This window comes from Poecilia mexicana, unplaced genomic scaffold, assembly GCF_051168715.1.
Source record: "Poecilia mexicana isolate PSO_F unplaced genomic scaffold, ASM5116871v1 scaffold_16, whole genome shotgun sequence".
Lineage (NCBI taxonomy): Eukaryota > Metazoa > Chordata > Actinopteri > Cyprinodontiformes > Poeciliidae > Poecilia > Poecilia mexicana.
The window spans coordinates 1129425-1145103 of record NW_028263385.1 but is presented as its reverse complement, the minus strand read 5'-3'; the positions used below and the strand labels follow the sequence as shown (position 1 = coordinate 1145103).

At 41.1% G+C, this 15679-nt stretch overlaps 2 protein-coding genes across 4 annotated transcripts in view; one reads left to right on the top strand and one right to left on the bottom strand.

Annotated features, from left to right (window-relative positions):
- The window catches only part of pear1 (platelet endothelial aggregation receptor 1), a 60133-nt gene extending 46533 nt beyond the window's left edge, over positions 1-13600 (top strand). The window contains exons 7-20 of one of the 2 annotated variants that reach the window (XM_014969105.2): positions 1110-1212; positions 1323-1459; positions 1934-2146; positions 2623-2797; positions 2895-3015; positions 3095-3258; positions 4441-4543; positions 6278-6430; positions 6503-6721; positions 7347-7456; positions 7532-7658; positions 8671-8733; positions 9642-9836; positions 10249-13600. In XM_014969105.2, the coding sequence (XP_014824591.2) occupies positions 1110-1212; positions 1323-1459; positions 1934-2146; positions 2623-2797; positions 2895-3015; positions 3095-3258; positions 4441-4543; positions 6278-6430; positions 6503-6721; positions 7347-7456; positions 7532-7658; positions 8671-8733; positions 9642-9836; positions 10249-10400 (2035 nt within the window). In that variant the 3' untranslated portion in view covers positions 10401-13600. Of the gene's footprint in view, positions 1-1109; positions 1213-1322; positions 1460-1933; positions 2147-2622; positions 2798-2894; positions 3016-3094; positions 3259-4440; positions 4544-6277; positions 6722-7346; positions 7457-7531; positions 7659-8670; positions 8734-9641; positions 9837-10248 lie in introns of both variants that reach the window. The other variant, XM_088014284.1, reaches the window with a different exon arrangement.
- Positions 13601-13635: 35 nt separating this feature from the next.
- The window catches only part of LOC106904678 (lamin-A), a 37727-nt gene continuing 35683 nt past the window's right edge, over positions 13636-15679 (bottom strand). For both annotated transcript variants that reach the window (XM_014969104.2, XM_014969103.2), the window contains exon 13: positions 13636-15319. In XM_014969104.2, the coding sequence (XP_014824590.2) occupies positions 15284-15319 (36 nt within the window). In that variant the 3' untranslated portion in view covers positions 13636-15283. The remainder of the gene's footprint in view (positions 15320-15679) is intronic.

Genomic DNA, 15679 nt, shown 5'->3' with positions numbered 1-15679 from the left:
CCTTAAACGGGCTGATGTGACAGAAAACATGCACTGAAAGCATCAATGGAAGCCGCGTTTCCGTTTCACATGTTCAAAAATCTTTGTCAATATTTCGCTAATGTCGAAAAAACACAATTTAGCAGATGCGATGTTTAAATTAAATAAGAAAAGACATAAAAATCACATATGAATAACTTTGTCCAGGCAAAAAATAATAAAAAACATGCCGCGCCATGATCCTCCAACTACTTCCTGCCGTCTTCTTCTTCGTGGTTTGCATTGACGGCAACATCCGGTTGTTGATCATGTGACTCGTGTGATAAGAAAAAAATGTTTTCATTGCAGTTTTGCGAAATAAATCAGTTTCGATACGACTGAAAAACCACTTCATCCTCGGGTCAAATCTTTTAGATCTAAAAACAAGTTTGTTTGTTTTTTAATTGTGGTGTTTCTTTCCGCTAATGTATTTTCGGAATTGTAGTTTGCGCAATTCTATGCGCAGCTTAGCTAACGAAACTAATGCAGAATTCCGTCGCAGTTCTGCATTAGAACTGAGAAATTGATCATGTGATTTCCGTAATTTCAATTATGATAATTGAAATTACGGAATTAAACCTGCTTAATGGAAACAGGCCAATTAAAAAAAAAAAAAGTATAAATTTTTTTGCTCTAGGATGAGATGTTTTTTTTTTTTTTGTCTGTATCAAAATTAGTGTTCTTCGCAACACTGTAATTAAACATTTTTTAGGATCACACCAGTCATATCAACAACCGGATGTTACTACTGGTGAAGAAGATGACGACAGGAAGTGGTAGGAGGATGATGCATGTTTTCTTCAGTGATTTATTGTGTGAAGATACTTATTAACGTGTGATTTTAATCCCCTTTCTTATTTAATTGAAACACCACAATTTGAAATTGTGATTTTCCTACATTAGCAGAAATTCAACAAAGTTTTCTCTCTCCTAATTGACATTGATTCAGAGAATCAGCACTTCAACATTTGTACTCATGGTTTCAAAAGACGAGACACAAACACTGACTTTATTCCTCAGGAATGTCCCCAACCTGTTTTAGCCAGATCATGCATTGACTGTCTGTCTCCGTCTCTCTGTCACTCCTGCAGCTGTGCGAAGACGTGTAAAGGCTCATGCCAGCCGAGATGCCCCTGCCAGAACGAGGGCCGCTGCAAGGGCAACGGGGTCTGCGCCTGCCTGGCTGGGTGGACGGTACGTTCCCATCATCCCACTGTGATCGATAATCCAGATTGTGCGGATAAAAGGTCTGGATTGTGTCCTGTAACACCAGCTTGCATCTAATATCCAGTATTGTTTGGCAGGGTGCGATCTGCACGGAACAATGTCCAGAGGGAAGGTTTGGAAAAAACTGCTCCGAGGAGTGTGTTTGCCATAACGGCGCTAAATGTGACCCTTTAACTGGACGCTGCCAGTGTAGAGAGGGTTTCACTGGCAACAGGTGGGTTTGGAGAAAAGTCTGGGACGTTTTTAGACGACACTGCACGAAGCTATAGACGTCTTGGCATTTCAAACAGTCACATCAGGGGTCCCTCAAGGCCTGGTTAAATTCAGGTTTAACCAGGCAGCATTTAGTTTTGAAAGTTGGGCATTTTCAACTTTTGTAAATTTTCTGAGTTTCGAAAGTTCAAATTTCTTGACAGTTGTAAACTCAGAAATTTAGAAGTTATTTTCTTGAAAATTTCAGGGATTATTCTCAAAATTTCTTTCTAGCAATTTTTGGACAATTGGAACACTGAAATTTCCTACCTTTTTCTAGAAAATTTCTTACATTAATCTCAAAATTTCAGAATTTTTTTCTTGCGAATTTTCAACTTATCAAACTCAGTAATGTCCAACAGATTGTGCATGCAGAACTAAACCTTCAGCTTGTTTTTTCTGGAGATCAGCAGGATCCATCTGTTTCGTCCTTCAGGTGTAACGAGGAGTGCACCGCAGGTACCTATGGCCAGGAATGTAAAGGTGTGTGCAACTGTGCAAACGGCGCGCGCTGCTTCAACATCGACGGCAGCTGTTTCTGTGAGCCCGGATTCAGCGGGCCGCAGTGCAGGAACCGGATGTGTGGACCTGGGAACTACGGCATGCACTGCGAACACAAGTGTCTCTGTGAGGAGAAACACACTCTGAGGTGGGAATGATAGCTGAACGTCAGTCTAACAGTCGCCATGTTCAGCAAATTATTTTTATGAATGTCTTTAACATGATAACGGCACAAATGAAGCTTTTTGCTGCACAGACATTTGACACCGATCTTCTTAGATTTGAAGAAGGTGGTGCAACAACTTCACTCGGGTGATTGTTCACTGAACAGACGCCACTAAGACACGAATGTTTATGATATTGAGCTTATAACTGGTAAAAACAAAAAAATAAAACTAGAGGTTTGTTTTTCTGCTGCTGCAGCATTTTAAATGATTTTCAAATGATTAATTTCTTTCTGGGCTGTTGCCATGTCTTCAGATGGTGGAAAGGTTTCTGCCCTTCATGTTTTGACATCTAAATTGTTAAAAATGAATTGATTTGTGTTAGTGGGCCAAATGGCACCCAGCAGCGACCTTTGACCTCCTGCAGTGATTGGAGGAAACTGTTTTTGTCCGTCTGCAGCTGCCACCCCATGAAAGGCGAATGCACGTGCCAGCCGGGCTGGGCGGGTCTGTTCTGCAACGAGACGTGTCCTCACGGTTTCTACGGCGACGGCTGCATGGAGCCGTGTCTGTGTGTGAACGGAGGCGTGTGCGACAGCGCCACGGGACGATGCCACTGCTCCCCTGGATTCACGGTGATCCACATAGCGCCTTATTTTAAATCGATTTCTAATTGTTAATTTCTCCCCTGACTTCTGGCATTTATTTTTATTTTATTTTTTACATCTTCAGGGCGTTCACTGTGAGAGTCCCTGTAAAAGCGGCACCTACGGGAAGAACTGCTCACTGGAATGCTCCTGCGAAAACTTTATCGACTGCTCACCGGTTGACGGCACGTGTTTCTGCAAAGAGGGTAAGAAACTGTCAGGAAACATGCAACGGCTCAGAAACGTCCATGCTGCCATTTTTAACCGTTCCTGCTGCGCCTGCAGGCTGGCAAGGGCCAGACTGCTCCGTCCCCTGCGCTGACGGCACCTGGGGCCCTGGGTGCAACGCCACCTGTCGCTGCACCAACGGGGCCAAATGTGACCCCGCAGACGGATCGTGCAAATGCTCAGCTGGATGGCAGGGGGCGCTCTGTGACCAGCCGTGTGGTGTAAGGCCTTTATTTCTGCACCAAAATGAGAATTTAATATGTAAGAGCCGAGTGGAATAATGAAGTTATCATTAGAAATACTTCAGGAAGAATGCAGGAAAATCTAAATATGGTGGATAGATGAACTGATCATCGATGGTGTGAGCTGCGTTTACGAAAATAAATTTGTTTAAAGGAAAACAAATTCTTGTTTTTTGAAAAAAAAAAAGTTTTTGAACTAGGATGAGGTGGGTTTTTACTCCAAAAAAAAAAGTAATAAATTTTGAAATCTAAGAAATTTTCTTGAAAAAAAAAGACAAAAATTTGCTGAAAAATAATGCTGAAATATTCAGATTAACGTCAGAAATTTTCTAGAAATTTTTTAGTTCAAGTGACAAAATTTTTTAGTTTGAGCAATTCCAAAAAATTCCTAAAGTCAAAAAGATTTAACTTTGAGTTCAGAAAATTTTCACATTTTTCAAAAAAGAAAAAAATCCTGACATTAATCTCAGAATATCAGAGATTTTGTCCAGCAAATTTAAAACTTTTGTAGCTCAAAAATTTCCATACTTTTCCTAGAAATTTTCTGATATTAATCTAAAAAAGTTTTTTGAGGAAATGTTCTCCTCTTTTTTTAAGCTGTCTTATGGTGCAGATCTGATCATTAAACTGCTTGATGAAAGAATCAAGTTGCTGAAAATGGCCTAGTCAAATCCAGACATTAAAACTGATGTCTGTAAACTTCAGTGATTTAGATCTAGTTTTTCCACTCTTCTTGTTCATTTAAAACATTAAACAGTGATTGAGTTGGAAAAACTGCAGTTTTGCCTGAAATTAGGCGAGATGCAATGGGTTCAGTAAAAGTTCAAATTTACCTCTTACCTCTCTGGACTGGAGCCACGGCCCAAACAAACCAATTCACTAAAAGGAAGAGAAATGTCATGTTAATGTCAGGCAGAGTTTGGTTTGCTGATGTTTTTAAAGAGAGCAGTGGATCGATCACAGAGACGTTACAGGACATGTTTACTGTGGTTTCTGTTTGCATTAATCTGGGTTTTGGACTCGCTGCGTTCCTGCCGTCAGCGTGCCAGGCCGACAGGCTGCGCGCCCGGCCCGCCGCGCCAGCGCAGCGCTTTGTCTGACCCCACAGCGGAGAGAATCCCCTGATGACTCTCTGCCCGCTGGCTCTCGTTCTGCATGCAGATGGGCTCGTTCGGGCCGGGCTGCCTGAAGAGGTGCGACTGTATCCACGGCAGCGGTTGCCAGGCGACCAGCGGGGAGTGCCACTGTCTGCCAGGTTGGACGGGTAAGTGACGACGTCCCGCCGCCGCTGCCAGGTTGGCGCTGGCTGCACAGGACGGGTCCAAGAGGACGGACAGAGCCACAGGTTTTAACTGGCTCAGCCGGATTTGACAACACGGCACGGCTGAATTAAAGGAGCACACTGCAAAAACTAAACTCTAGATTCTAGTGTCTAAAAAAACTGACTTACAAGTAACTGTTGATTTTTAAGTCAATAATCCCTTAATATTGGAAAAGCAGAATTCAGCTTCTATCCACCACAAATCTGGAACAAACTTCCAGAAAACAGCTAAAACCTCACCTGGTTAGAGCTGCTTTGAACCGTGATAAATGGAACATTAACCAGAATGTTCAGTGTGTATTGATTATTTTTATTATTTTGATAATGGCATTGGAAGACAGAAAAAAGGGAGTAAATTTGTGCCAAAAAACAAATCAGATAATATCTGACATTTGGTAGAAAAGACTCTTTTCTGAGCTAGAATGGTTGCAAATATGGGAGGAAAAAACTCAGAAATTTTGTTGGAATATTTAGATGTTTGCATGTTTATGTAGGTATTCTTGGACTGGAAAATTTCTGTATAAATGTCACAGATTTTAGGTTTTTTTTATTTTTCCTTTCGCTGTTTTTTGTTGTTGTTGTTTTTCTTAATTGTCCTGGCAGAATAATGACATTAACACATTGTTCTTTTGTTTTTTATAGCCCCTATAAAAATAGTCTTGAAATTATTTTTAAATTCCTCTAAAACCTGGTAATTACCAGATAATTTATAAGGTAGAACAATAAGGCAGGGTGTAATTTCTATTTTCCCTTCATGCATTCATCTCTTTTTCTCTTCATATTTGAAGAACAATGAATGGATGAAAGTCAGAATTATTTTGGGTTAAAGCTACAGTATGTGCCTTTTATTAAAAGTGAACATACTTGTTAAAATTATCATTATGTGGTGGCAGAATAATGAAAAACAATCTGAAAAAAAAAATCTCTCCCTGTGCTAATTAGAAACAACCAATCAGAGCCAGGAGGAGGGTCTTAGCGCTGTCAATCACTCTCATGCTCACACCCTCCTGCCTGTTCTCTGCTAAGCTAAAGCTGTTTCACCCCAACATAGCCTGCCATGAATGCTAACGCTAGTTAGCATGGCCACTGATGACGGCGAATAAACGGTTTTCTGGAACAGCAGATTTCCTTTTTTTAAATTTTCTTTTATACTTCAACAGCAGGATAATAATTTAACACTGGAATTGGAAGACATTTTGAATTATTAGATTATTCTCATGTAATGAGAATAACTTAGAATAACAACAGGCAGCCGTCTGCCCACATCTTATGGTGTTTGTTTGTCCCAACTCGCCCTTTTTTTGAAAGACAATTTTGTTTCCAGATTCATTAATTTCATTTATTGTTTCTGTTGGTTTTTTTATTTTAATTTTGGATATTTAATATGTTTTTTAATTCTGGTGTTAAATGTTTATTAGAATTTAAAGTTTATTGATCTCTGAAAATGTGTTTTTGCATCATTATATTACTTGAAAAAGGTCCCAAAACAACAATATTATTGTTTATTGTTTATCACAATAACTTCTAGGACAATTTGTCATCCAGTGAATTTGTTATGGGCCCAGTTACCACATGGTGACAGTTTTAACAAATATGGGGAAAATATATTTTTGTAAATGTTGAACACAGCAGCTTTATGTTTTCTGGTTTGTAACTGTGGGATTATTTGCCTCCCAGGGCCGCACTGCAGTGATCCATGTCCGGAGGGCCTGTGGGGCCCCCACTGCAACCACTCCTGCTCGGACCACTGTCCCAACAGCGACACGTGTCTGAGGAAAACCGGGGAGTGTGTGTGCCGGCCCGGCTACTGGGGCGCCGCCTGCCAGAACAGTGAGTCCGGCTCCGACCCACGGCGTGACGGACGGCCGCTCCGCTTGCTGCAGCTCTCTTCCTGTGTTTCAGATTCGTCTGAGCAGGTGGGCAGCGTCATGGTCCCTCTGCCCCCGGGGGAGAAGGAGTCGTGGGGCGCCATCGGCGGCATCGTGGTGCTGGTCCTGCTGGTGGTGATGCTGCTGGCTCTGCTGCTGCTCTTCCGGCGCCGGCAGAAGGACAAGCAGAACAACACGCCCACCGTCTCCTTCTCCACCAGCCGCACCGTCAACTCCGAATACGCCGTCCCAGGTCTGAACCGAAACGTCGCCGCAAACAGTTCACCTCCTCCCTGCACCGGCGACAGATCGTGGGCTGAATGTTACCCCTGGAACCTTCAGATGAAACAGGAGAATGATGCAAAATTTACCTAAAAAACCTCAGAAATGTTGAGAATAATCTCAGAAATTTTCTAGAAGAAACATTAAAATTTCTGAGCTCAAAAAGTCAAATATTAGCAAGAAAAAAACTCAAATATTTTGTGAATAATTTCAGATATTTTGGAGAAAAACCATTAAAATTTTTGATTTTGAAAAGTCAAGTATTTGCTAGGAAAAAATAATCTCAACAATGTTCTAAAACACAAGGACACTTCTGAGCTCCCAAAGTTGAAAATTTACAAAAAAAAAATAAAATTTTGAGATTAGTCTCAGAAATTTTCTAGAAAAAACCTCTGAAATGTTTAAGTTTGAAATTTTCTAGGAAAAAAAAAAGAAAAATTAAAAGTTTTAAAACTTGAAAATTTCTAGAAAATGTCTGAAATTACTCTCAAAATATCTGATTTTTGTGAAAGAAATTTGCTCTTTGTTTCTATCTTTATTGGCCCTGATAGGCTGCCGTACCATTATGAGTGACGCCATGTTTGTTTTCCCTGCAGATGTTCCTCACAGCTACCATCATTACTACTCCAACCCCAGCTACCACACGCTGAGCCAGAACCGGCCGCCGCTGCCGCACCTCCCCAACAACCACGACCGCATCATCAAGGTGGAGCGCCGCTCGCTCTCGCCCCCTGCTGGACGCCTTTCAGGGTTCTGATTGGTTCCTGTTTGTGTCCCGCAGAACACCAACAATCAGCTGTTCTGCAGCGTGAAGAACGCGGCCAGGGAGCGGCGCGGCCTGTTCGGGGTCGAGACCAACGCCACTCTGCCTGCAGACTGGAAGCATCACGAGAGCCGCAAAGGTTCAGGTCCGTCCAGCTCAGAGATAACTTCCCTGAACTCGGAGCCAGAACCGCAGAGCATTCTGGGAGATGTAGGCAGAAGAAAAGCTTTAGCAGGTCAACCGCCTGAGTGAAGTCAGTCCTCAACCTGATTCAAATAAGTTGTGAAGCGAAAAAGAAATTTAAAAAAAAGATTCCAGAGGTCATCAGAGGTCATCTTTAATATATTCAAAGCAAAAGCAGCACTTTGTTGTTTTTTGCTGCACAAACCAACGCAAACATAGTCCAGTTGACTGACAGCAACTGTCTGATTTGGTTAATGTGGGGTCTTGGTTGACCTTTCATGACCTCTGGAAACATTTATTATTATCTTTAAATGAAAAGTTTGACATCAGTTTTGTTATATTTGAAGAAGGTGGAGGAGTTCAACTTCACCCAGGTTGTTCTCTCTCACTGCTAGCTAAGCTAAGCTAGGTTGGTGCAATCAACTAACTGACTCAGTCTTTGGTTACCTAGCAACTCTCACTCTTTGGTTACCTAGGAACAAGTTGCGCAGCAGCAGTTTCAGGTTTCACCGCTCTGCCTCCTAACTGCTTAAAAATAAAAAATACTACACAATGAAAACTGGATAAAACAGAAAAGATTACACCACCAGTTTAGCAATATTTCAGATATTTAAAAAAACTAATCAGTAATTATCGATATTGACTGATATGAGATGTTTATATTGTGAGGCGTTTTCAGCCATATGATCCTTCCTGTCTGATTTATTAAACCTTCACTTTACGTCTGATTGCTGCTGATTGGAAACAAAAACTTTTATCCTTAATCTGTCTGAAGTTTTCCCTCTTATTCCACTTTATCACCAGCCACATATTTCCTAATCTAGACCTGATATCAGGCCATAAACACCCAGAACTTCATAAAAGCTGATTGGCAGCAGAATCCACCCACCTGCTGTTGATTTTAACAGCCTTTCTGCTTTTTATTAGCCTGACACAGATCGACTGAATGAAAGTGTTTCTGTTGCGGTTTACAGGAGCGTTTGGCATCGACCGGAGCTACAGCTACAGCGCCAGCCTCGGAAAATATTACAACAAAGGTAGTTTATCATCGCACTTTCTCTGCTTCCCCCTCCTGCTGCCTGCAGCCTCAATCATTACCGGTTTATGAGAGCCGGATAAGACGTGTCAAAAAGCATAAAGAGGAACATCAAACTGCACTAAACACGTTTATTTATCTCTTTAAACCTGGATGGAATAACTCAACGGTTCCCGCTTCGCTTTATTCTGTATCGATATGCTGAATGTTTTTTGTATTTCAGACTTTAACTGTTAGATGTTCTGAAGCTCAGGATTGTTTTTTGCTTGATGAATTAATTTTTAACCTGTGGTTGTTTGACTACAACAGTGAAGGGCCACTGTAGAGACATAAAAACAGTACATTTTCATCAAAAGAACTCTGAAACTTTAAAATTAATCTTGGAAAAATGTCCTAGAAAAAAAAATTGGAAATTCAAAAAGTTGAAAATTTTGAACTTTAAAGTCTTTTTTTCTGAGATTAATCTCAAAATTTCAGATTTATTTCTAGAAGATTTTCAACTTTTCAAGCTCAGAAACTTTCTGAGATTAATTTGAATATTTTAGAATTTTTTTTAATAAAATCATCTTATGTTAAAACCCAGAAAATTTGCAAAAATAATGGTTGCCATGGAGATTAAATAATTTCTCAAACATGCAGAATCAAGGCAGCACTTCATGTTGCTCATGTTGGTGAGGGAATAGCTTAATAACGTGATGTTTCAAAACGTGATTTTTCTGTTGTTTTACAGTTTTATCTTTGGTTTTGTGTGAAACACTTTGGGCCACCTTGTGTTTAAATGGTGCTTTATAAATAAACCTTCCTGCCTCGGCTCATTAAAAACATTTAATGACCTGAGCGGTTAAAGTGGACGGGTCTTGGCGGCCGGTTTAACCTCCGCTGACTTTCCTTCGTCCCGCCTGTGAGCAGAGCTGAAGGACTTGGTGGCGGCGAGCAGCAGCTCTCTGAACAGTGAGAACCCGTACGCCACCATCAAGGACCTGCCCGGCCCGCCGTTCTGTCCCCCGGAGAGCAGCTACATGGAGATGAAGGCGGCCGTGCCGCGCGAGCGAGCGTACACCGAGATCAGCCCGCCGCCGTTCAGCATGGCCACGCTGCGCAGAGGTGAGGTCCATCTCTAGAGGTTCCCACAAAAAACATGAACATTCAGGAGTTTCAAAAGAAAAGACATTTACAGAAAAAACTCTAACTTTCAGAAAACACTTAAAATTCAAAAAAGAGGTAACAATTTAAGAAATTCTCCAGAAAAAGCATAATATGTCAGAGTTTGAAAAGTCAAAGTTTCTTGAAAAAAAACTCAGAAATGTTGAGATTAGTCTGAGAAAATTTCTAGAAATCTTGGAAATTTCTGAGTTTCAAAAGCCCAAAAATTGATCAAAATAGCCCAAAATTTTGTGATTAATCTCACAAATTGTGCAGAAAAAAACCCTTGAAATTTCAGAGTTTCAGTGTCAGAAATGTTTTATTTTGTTAGGTTTTCTGATTTATTAAACCTCTCATCCTGCTGTTGTATCAGAGCGGCAGAGCTCCCTGGGTCACGCCCCTCATGACGACCCCCAGAGCCACTACGACCTCCCCGTGAACAGCCACATCCCGGGACACTACGACCTGCCTCCGGTGCGCCGGCCGCCCTCCCCCCGGCCCGCCCCGCGCAGAGCGCTGCAGTGAGAGCCGGAGAGGCACCGCGGCCCCACCCTCCTCCCTGAGGCCCCACCCTCCTCCCTGAGGGCCGATGTTAGAAGAGCAGACAGTTTGTTCTTCACCTACAAACTCAGTAAGGTCCTGTTTGAGGGCAGCACTGCCCCCCGGTGGCCATCAGATGGTACTGCTGCCACCAGGACTGAAGAACCAGGAAAGCTGGTGACATCGGAGGAGCTTTACTGCGACGTGATTTCAGCTTTCATTTTGCTTTTCTGACTCCATTAAAGTAGAAAACATAAAAAAAAATGCAGCCGGCAGCTTCTCACAAACTCTAAAGTTTCTGAAAATGTCATGAAAGCCAAAGAAAAGCTTCAATCTCCAGGAATATTGGGCCCAGAATGTGGATGAAAAACTCTGTACATATGGAAGTAAATACAGCCTCACCACAAGTTTTCTATCACCAGAGGGACGTTGTAAATAAACCCTCTCCGGGGTTGCAAATCATGGTTATTTGGTGTCATGCAGTATTTAAAGCTGTAGTAAGTAACAAATATATAAAAAATATTTTACACATTTGTTAAAACTGTCATCATGTCATGAGAGTTTGATATGAGACAGATAATCTGAAGGCAGAGGAGCTCAGTTTCTTCACAGATTGTCTCACACCATGGTGTCACAGCATAGTGACAGTTTCAATAAATATTTAAAATATATTTTGTATAAGTTATATGCCGTATTTTCCGCACTATAAGGCGCACCGGATTATAAGGCGCACATTCAATGAATGGCCTATTTTAAAACTTTTTTCACATATAAAGTGCACCGCATTATAAGGCGCATAGAATAGACGCTACAGTAGAGGCTGAAGTTACGTTATGCATCCACTAGATGGAGCTGCACTAAAGTGAATATCAACAAAACAGTCCAACTCCGGTCTGCGAGGAGAGCCCTCCTGGGCCAGGGCGTGGCCAGACGATGGTCACCCTTCTCCGTTGCGCACAGCATGTTCCTGGAGAACGTGGTGCTAAATGACCTGTTAGAGGCCCCATGGGCCAAATATGAGAGGCCCCGCAGACGACCTGATTCTAGACGGTCAGTAGGTAGATAGGTCAGTCAAACTGTATTAACAAACCAGCGTTCTGACAACTATCCCAGCATGCACCGAACGCTTCTTCTTCTACAGACGAAAATGAAGTCGCCGCTTGCTTACCGTACTTACTTGACCTGTTGTGGCTCAATATTGGTCCACATATAAGGTGCACCGGATTATAAGGCGCACTGTCGGCTTTTGAGGAAATTGAAGGTTTTTAGGTGTGCCTTATAGTGCGGAAAATACGGTACCTTTAATATCAATTTTAAAAGTCAACGCTCAGTTTTCATGTCGTTTCCTTCAGTGGTTCTTGCTGCAGTGCCCCCACAGGCGAGGAGGGGAAAGTGCAGTATGAAAGTGAACCAGAGCAGCTGAAAATGTACCAAATGTTTTCTTTTTGGTTCCCAACCGAACCGAGTCTAGCAGACCGTCAGCTTGAAGCTGATCCCAGTTTGTTGGTTTCATTTTCTCAAACCTTTTTGGAGAACCAACCCTAGATCCTCAGTGCAGTTCAGACTTTCTGAACTCAACATTTTACTGTTTGAGTTATGAGCCTTGTGACGCCATTCATCATGCTGGATAATCACCAAACTCTTGATGGATTTTTTTTTTTGAAGAAGAAGTTGCTCTACCTTTAACTTTTGATCGAACTCAATCTTGGGAGGAAGTCTTCCTCAGAAAAGAACCAAACATGGAATGCAGACATTGACTTTTCCACCCTTGACAGCTCATTTTCAGAATCTTTTCCGTCCTTAACGGAGCAGAAACAAGTTTTCACCCGTCTGTCTGCAGATCTGCTGCAAATGCTGAGCAAGCTCTGCTCTGGTGGCAACATGAATGACTCTGCAGCAGCTTCCAGAGGATTCTCTGCAGCTCAGATTCTCAACTTGAACTTCTTGAGGATCCAGAAACTTTCCTCCAGCTGCAGAGTTATCACTGTTTTAATGCAAACAGAAATAAATTACAAACACACCAGCAACCTGCCAATTAGATGCACACATTTCCAGCTGAACTATTCCTGAATGGAGTTGGATTAATTTAGTGTCAAGTGAAAATAGCTTCATTAAACGTTTAATGGTGGAGCGTTTTGCAATTACAAGACATTTTCTCAACCTGAACCTGTAAAGGTCACGGATTCAAGCCTGGAGCTTCTCCTGCATCCATTAAATGTTTAATGTCATTTTCTCAACAAATTGACTTTCACCAGGTTCATAACTGATGAATATTACAGAGCAGGTGTGTTACCTACTGTGATCGGTTAAACTGTTTTTGTAAGAGTTCATACTTCAAATATTTTACTGACTCAAACGATTGGGAGAAATGTACAAAAACTGACTTTAAACCTGCACATTTCCGTCTTTTCTTTTCATAAATGACTTAACATTCTCAGAGCAGTCAAACATTTTCAGGATTTTAACACTTTAAATGCCAGTTTCAGATTTTATTCATTACAAAAAAAGTCCTGAATGTCAAATTAGCAACAAAATGCATTTAACTGCATTTTGTAATCAAAACTTCATTGATTTCCATCATTACAAAAATCTCTGTCACACTGCAAAAACAAAATCTAAAGTATTTGTTTTCTACTGCAAATAATTTGGTACACTTGAATTAAGACAAATAGTAACTTTTCAGGAAAACAGGCTTGTTTCAAGTCCACAGTTCTTGATTATAGATGAAAAAATTAGATTGTTACACTTAAAATGGGAAAAATGTGTCGAGTGAAAAAATGTCAGCGTAATTAGGACTTTATATTGAATTGACTTCAAACAAGCTGAAAAATTAGTTAAGTTAGTTTTATTCCATGCGAGAAACTAGAACCAAAATACTTAAGATTTTATGTTTTTAGTTCAGTGTTGCATTTTGAAGTGGCGACATTAGAAATGAAATGCCTGCCTTTCTGCAGCGATCATGGATGTATGACCACCAGGGGGCGCCAGAAGTTTGTGAATATTCAGTATTTTTCATAGTTTTCCACAGAGCAGATCTGACATCTTCAGTTAAAAACTTTCCCCGATTCCACCTGAATGTACTTTGTGTTGTAAATATTTTTTAAACATGTAATCTTGTATTTCTGAATGTAACTGTGGGTACATATATGTGTTTGTATGATGCAAATAAAAACGTTCGCACTTTTTCAGCTGTTGTGATAAATTGGAGGAAAAGAAAATATTGGGAAAAATAGCTTTTATTTGGCTTCATTTTAGAAAAAAAAAAAATACAATTACAAGTCAAAGCATGGCGTTTTCTTTCTAACCATTATTCCACTTTAAAGGGAGGAAAAACTTTGACATCAACAGATTTGGGTAAAATTTGAGACGTTTAAACAGGATGAACATCTCTTCTGTCTGAAAAAATGATAACTTCTCAATATAAATCATCTGAACATAAAAACATGGTCAAAACTAGATCTTTGCTCGTTCAAATGGAGGTCATGGGGTGTTTTTAGAAGGTCGCTGAGGCACTTTATGGTTTTAAAAATATTTTTGGCCTGAATGACAAATCAGACAAAAAAAAAAAAAAAAAATCCATCAAGTATTTTCTGTGCTGACAAACTAACATGGAGTATAAATGCATAAAGCTGCCTAACTACAGTACAAATCTACCTGCTTTGCATACATGCTGCAGACCTCTAAAAGCAGCGCATAAAGTCCAAAATCCCAAAAATATTTCTAAAGATGCAGAGTTCAACTGGAACAAAGAAAGAAAAAAGCCCTTGTGACCAGTTTTACAGAGCGACGCAAACCGAGGAGGAGGAGGAGGAGGAAGGCTGACCGTCACAAGACCGAAGAATCATGTGAGCAGAAAGTTTTTCCTCTGAAGGCAAATTTAACTGCTGCCTCCAGTAGCCTCCTGTTCGTTCTATTCAAATGAATCCAGGAAAGAAAATTAATATTCTCAGATTAGAATCACTGGAAATTAAACATCTAGAATGAAAACTGGTTCCACTGGGTTCACATGCAGCCCAGCGATGGGAAGGACTGGATCTAAAGGGACTGTGGCATGTTGAGAACAGAAGGAAAAGTGACACCAGGCAGTTTGTGGAGCATCCGACAGTCAGACAGCGGCTTAAAGCTGCAGTCCTCCAGGGTTTCCTCCACTTCCTGACCTTCCCTCCCTGTCTGGACTGTTGGATGCTCCTGCTGCTGCCTGATCAGCGCTTGTGGACCAGCTGAACCACGCTGTGCTTAGAAAGAGGAAAAAGGGAGTAAAATTAAGCAAAACATCCAAGCTAAACTTTTTCTATAAACCAAGCCATCTTCTATAGATGCTCTAAACTAGAAGCTGAACTTTATCTGTGCAAGCAAACCTAATTTCATAATTTCCACGCACCACAGCTGCACGACTACGTCGCCTAAAGGAAACATACAAGATGTTTGTTTAAAAACCTGAGCCAACAGTCTTCTTCTTTGGAGGATTTTTCCTGCTGCATATACACACAGAAACGATGCTGTTCCAGCAAACAAAGTGTAAACAGAAGTCTTCCAACAGCATGATTATTAAAGCTCTGGGGTTTGTTCGCCAGCTGTGTGTTCAGCGGCGGCAGGGAAAGCCCGGACTGGACCGGGCCGGACCGGAGCAGACCGGAGCGTGCAGACAGAGCGGAGGCCAAAATAAGACATGCAGGAAAAATGAGTCCAACAAGAGGAAATCTGAACATCCTGAGCCCATCCCCCAAAACCGTGAAGCAGATCCAACCTGCACATTAATCTGGATACAAAAAAGAAACAAATAATCGTATAAAAAAATAAAAAAGAGATCCTGTTGGTAGAAAAGGATCCTGCTCTGTGGTGCGTTCAGATGAGGTGCTCTTTGGTTTTTACATGACGGAGCAGTTCTCCGGCTTCATGCCACCCTAAAGGACAAAATGACAAAAAATTTAAAATAAATACATTTCCTCCTGAAACGTTGTGCTTATATTTTAATGTGTTGGGTGTTTTTTCTTACAGGACATTTCTGAATGAGTCTTTGACCGTGAATGATCAGAAAAAGGTTATAGGCTTTTGGCAGTTTTGTGTAAATACATGTTTTAGCACTTTCAATTTAATAATGCTCAATTTTACACAGCTAACAAAGTGTCCCTTCATTTGGGCTCAAAATGAAAGATTTACTTTGTGTCTTTCAGGGAAAAACTGAATTATTTCATCCAGAAATGGCCCATAGCCTTTCCCTCAGGGAGAGGTCAGAGTGACTGCTGTATGCAGCAGACAGAAAG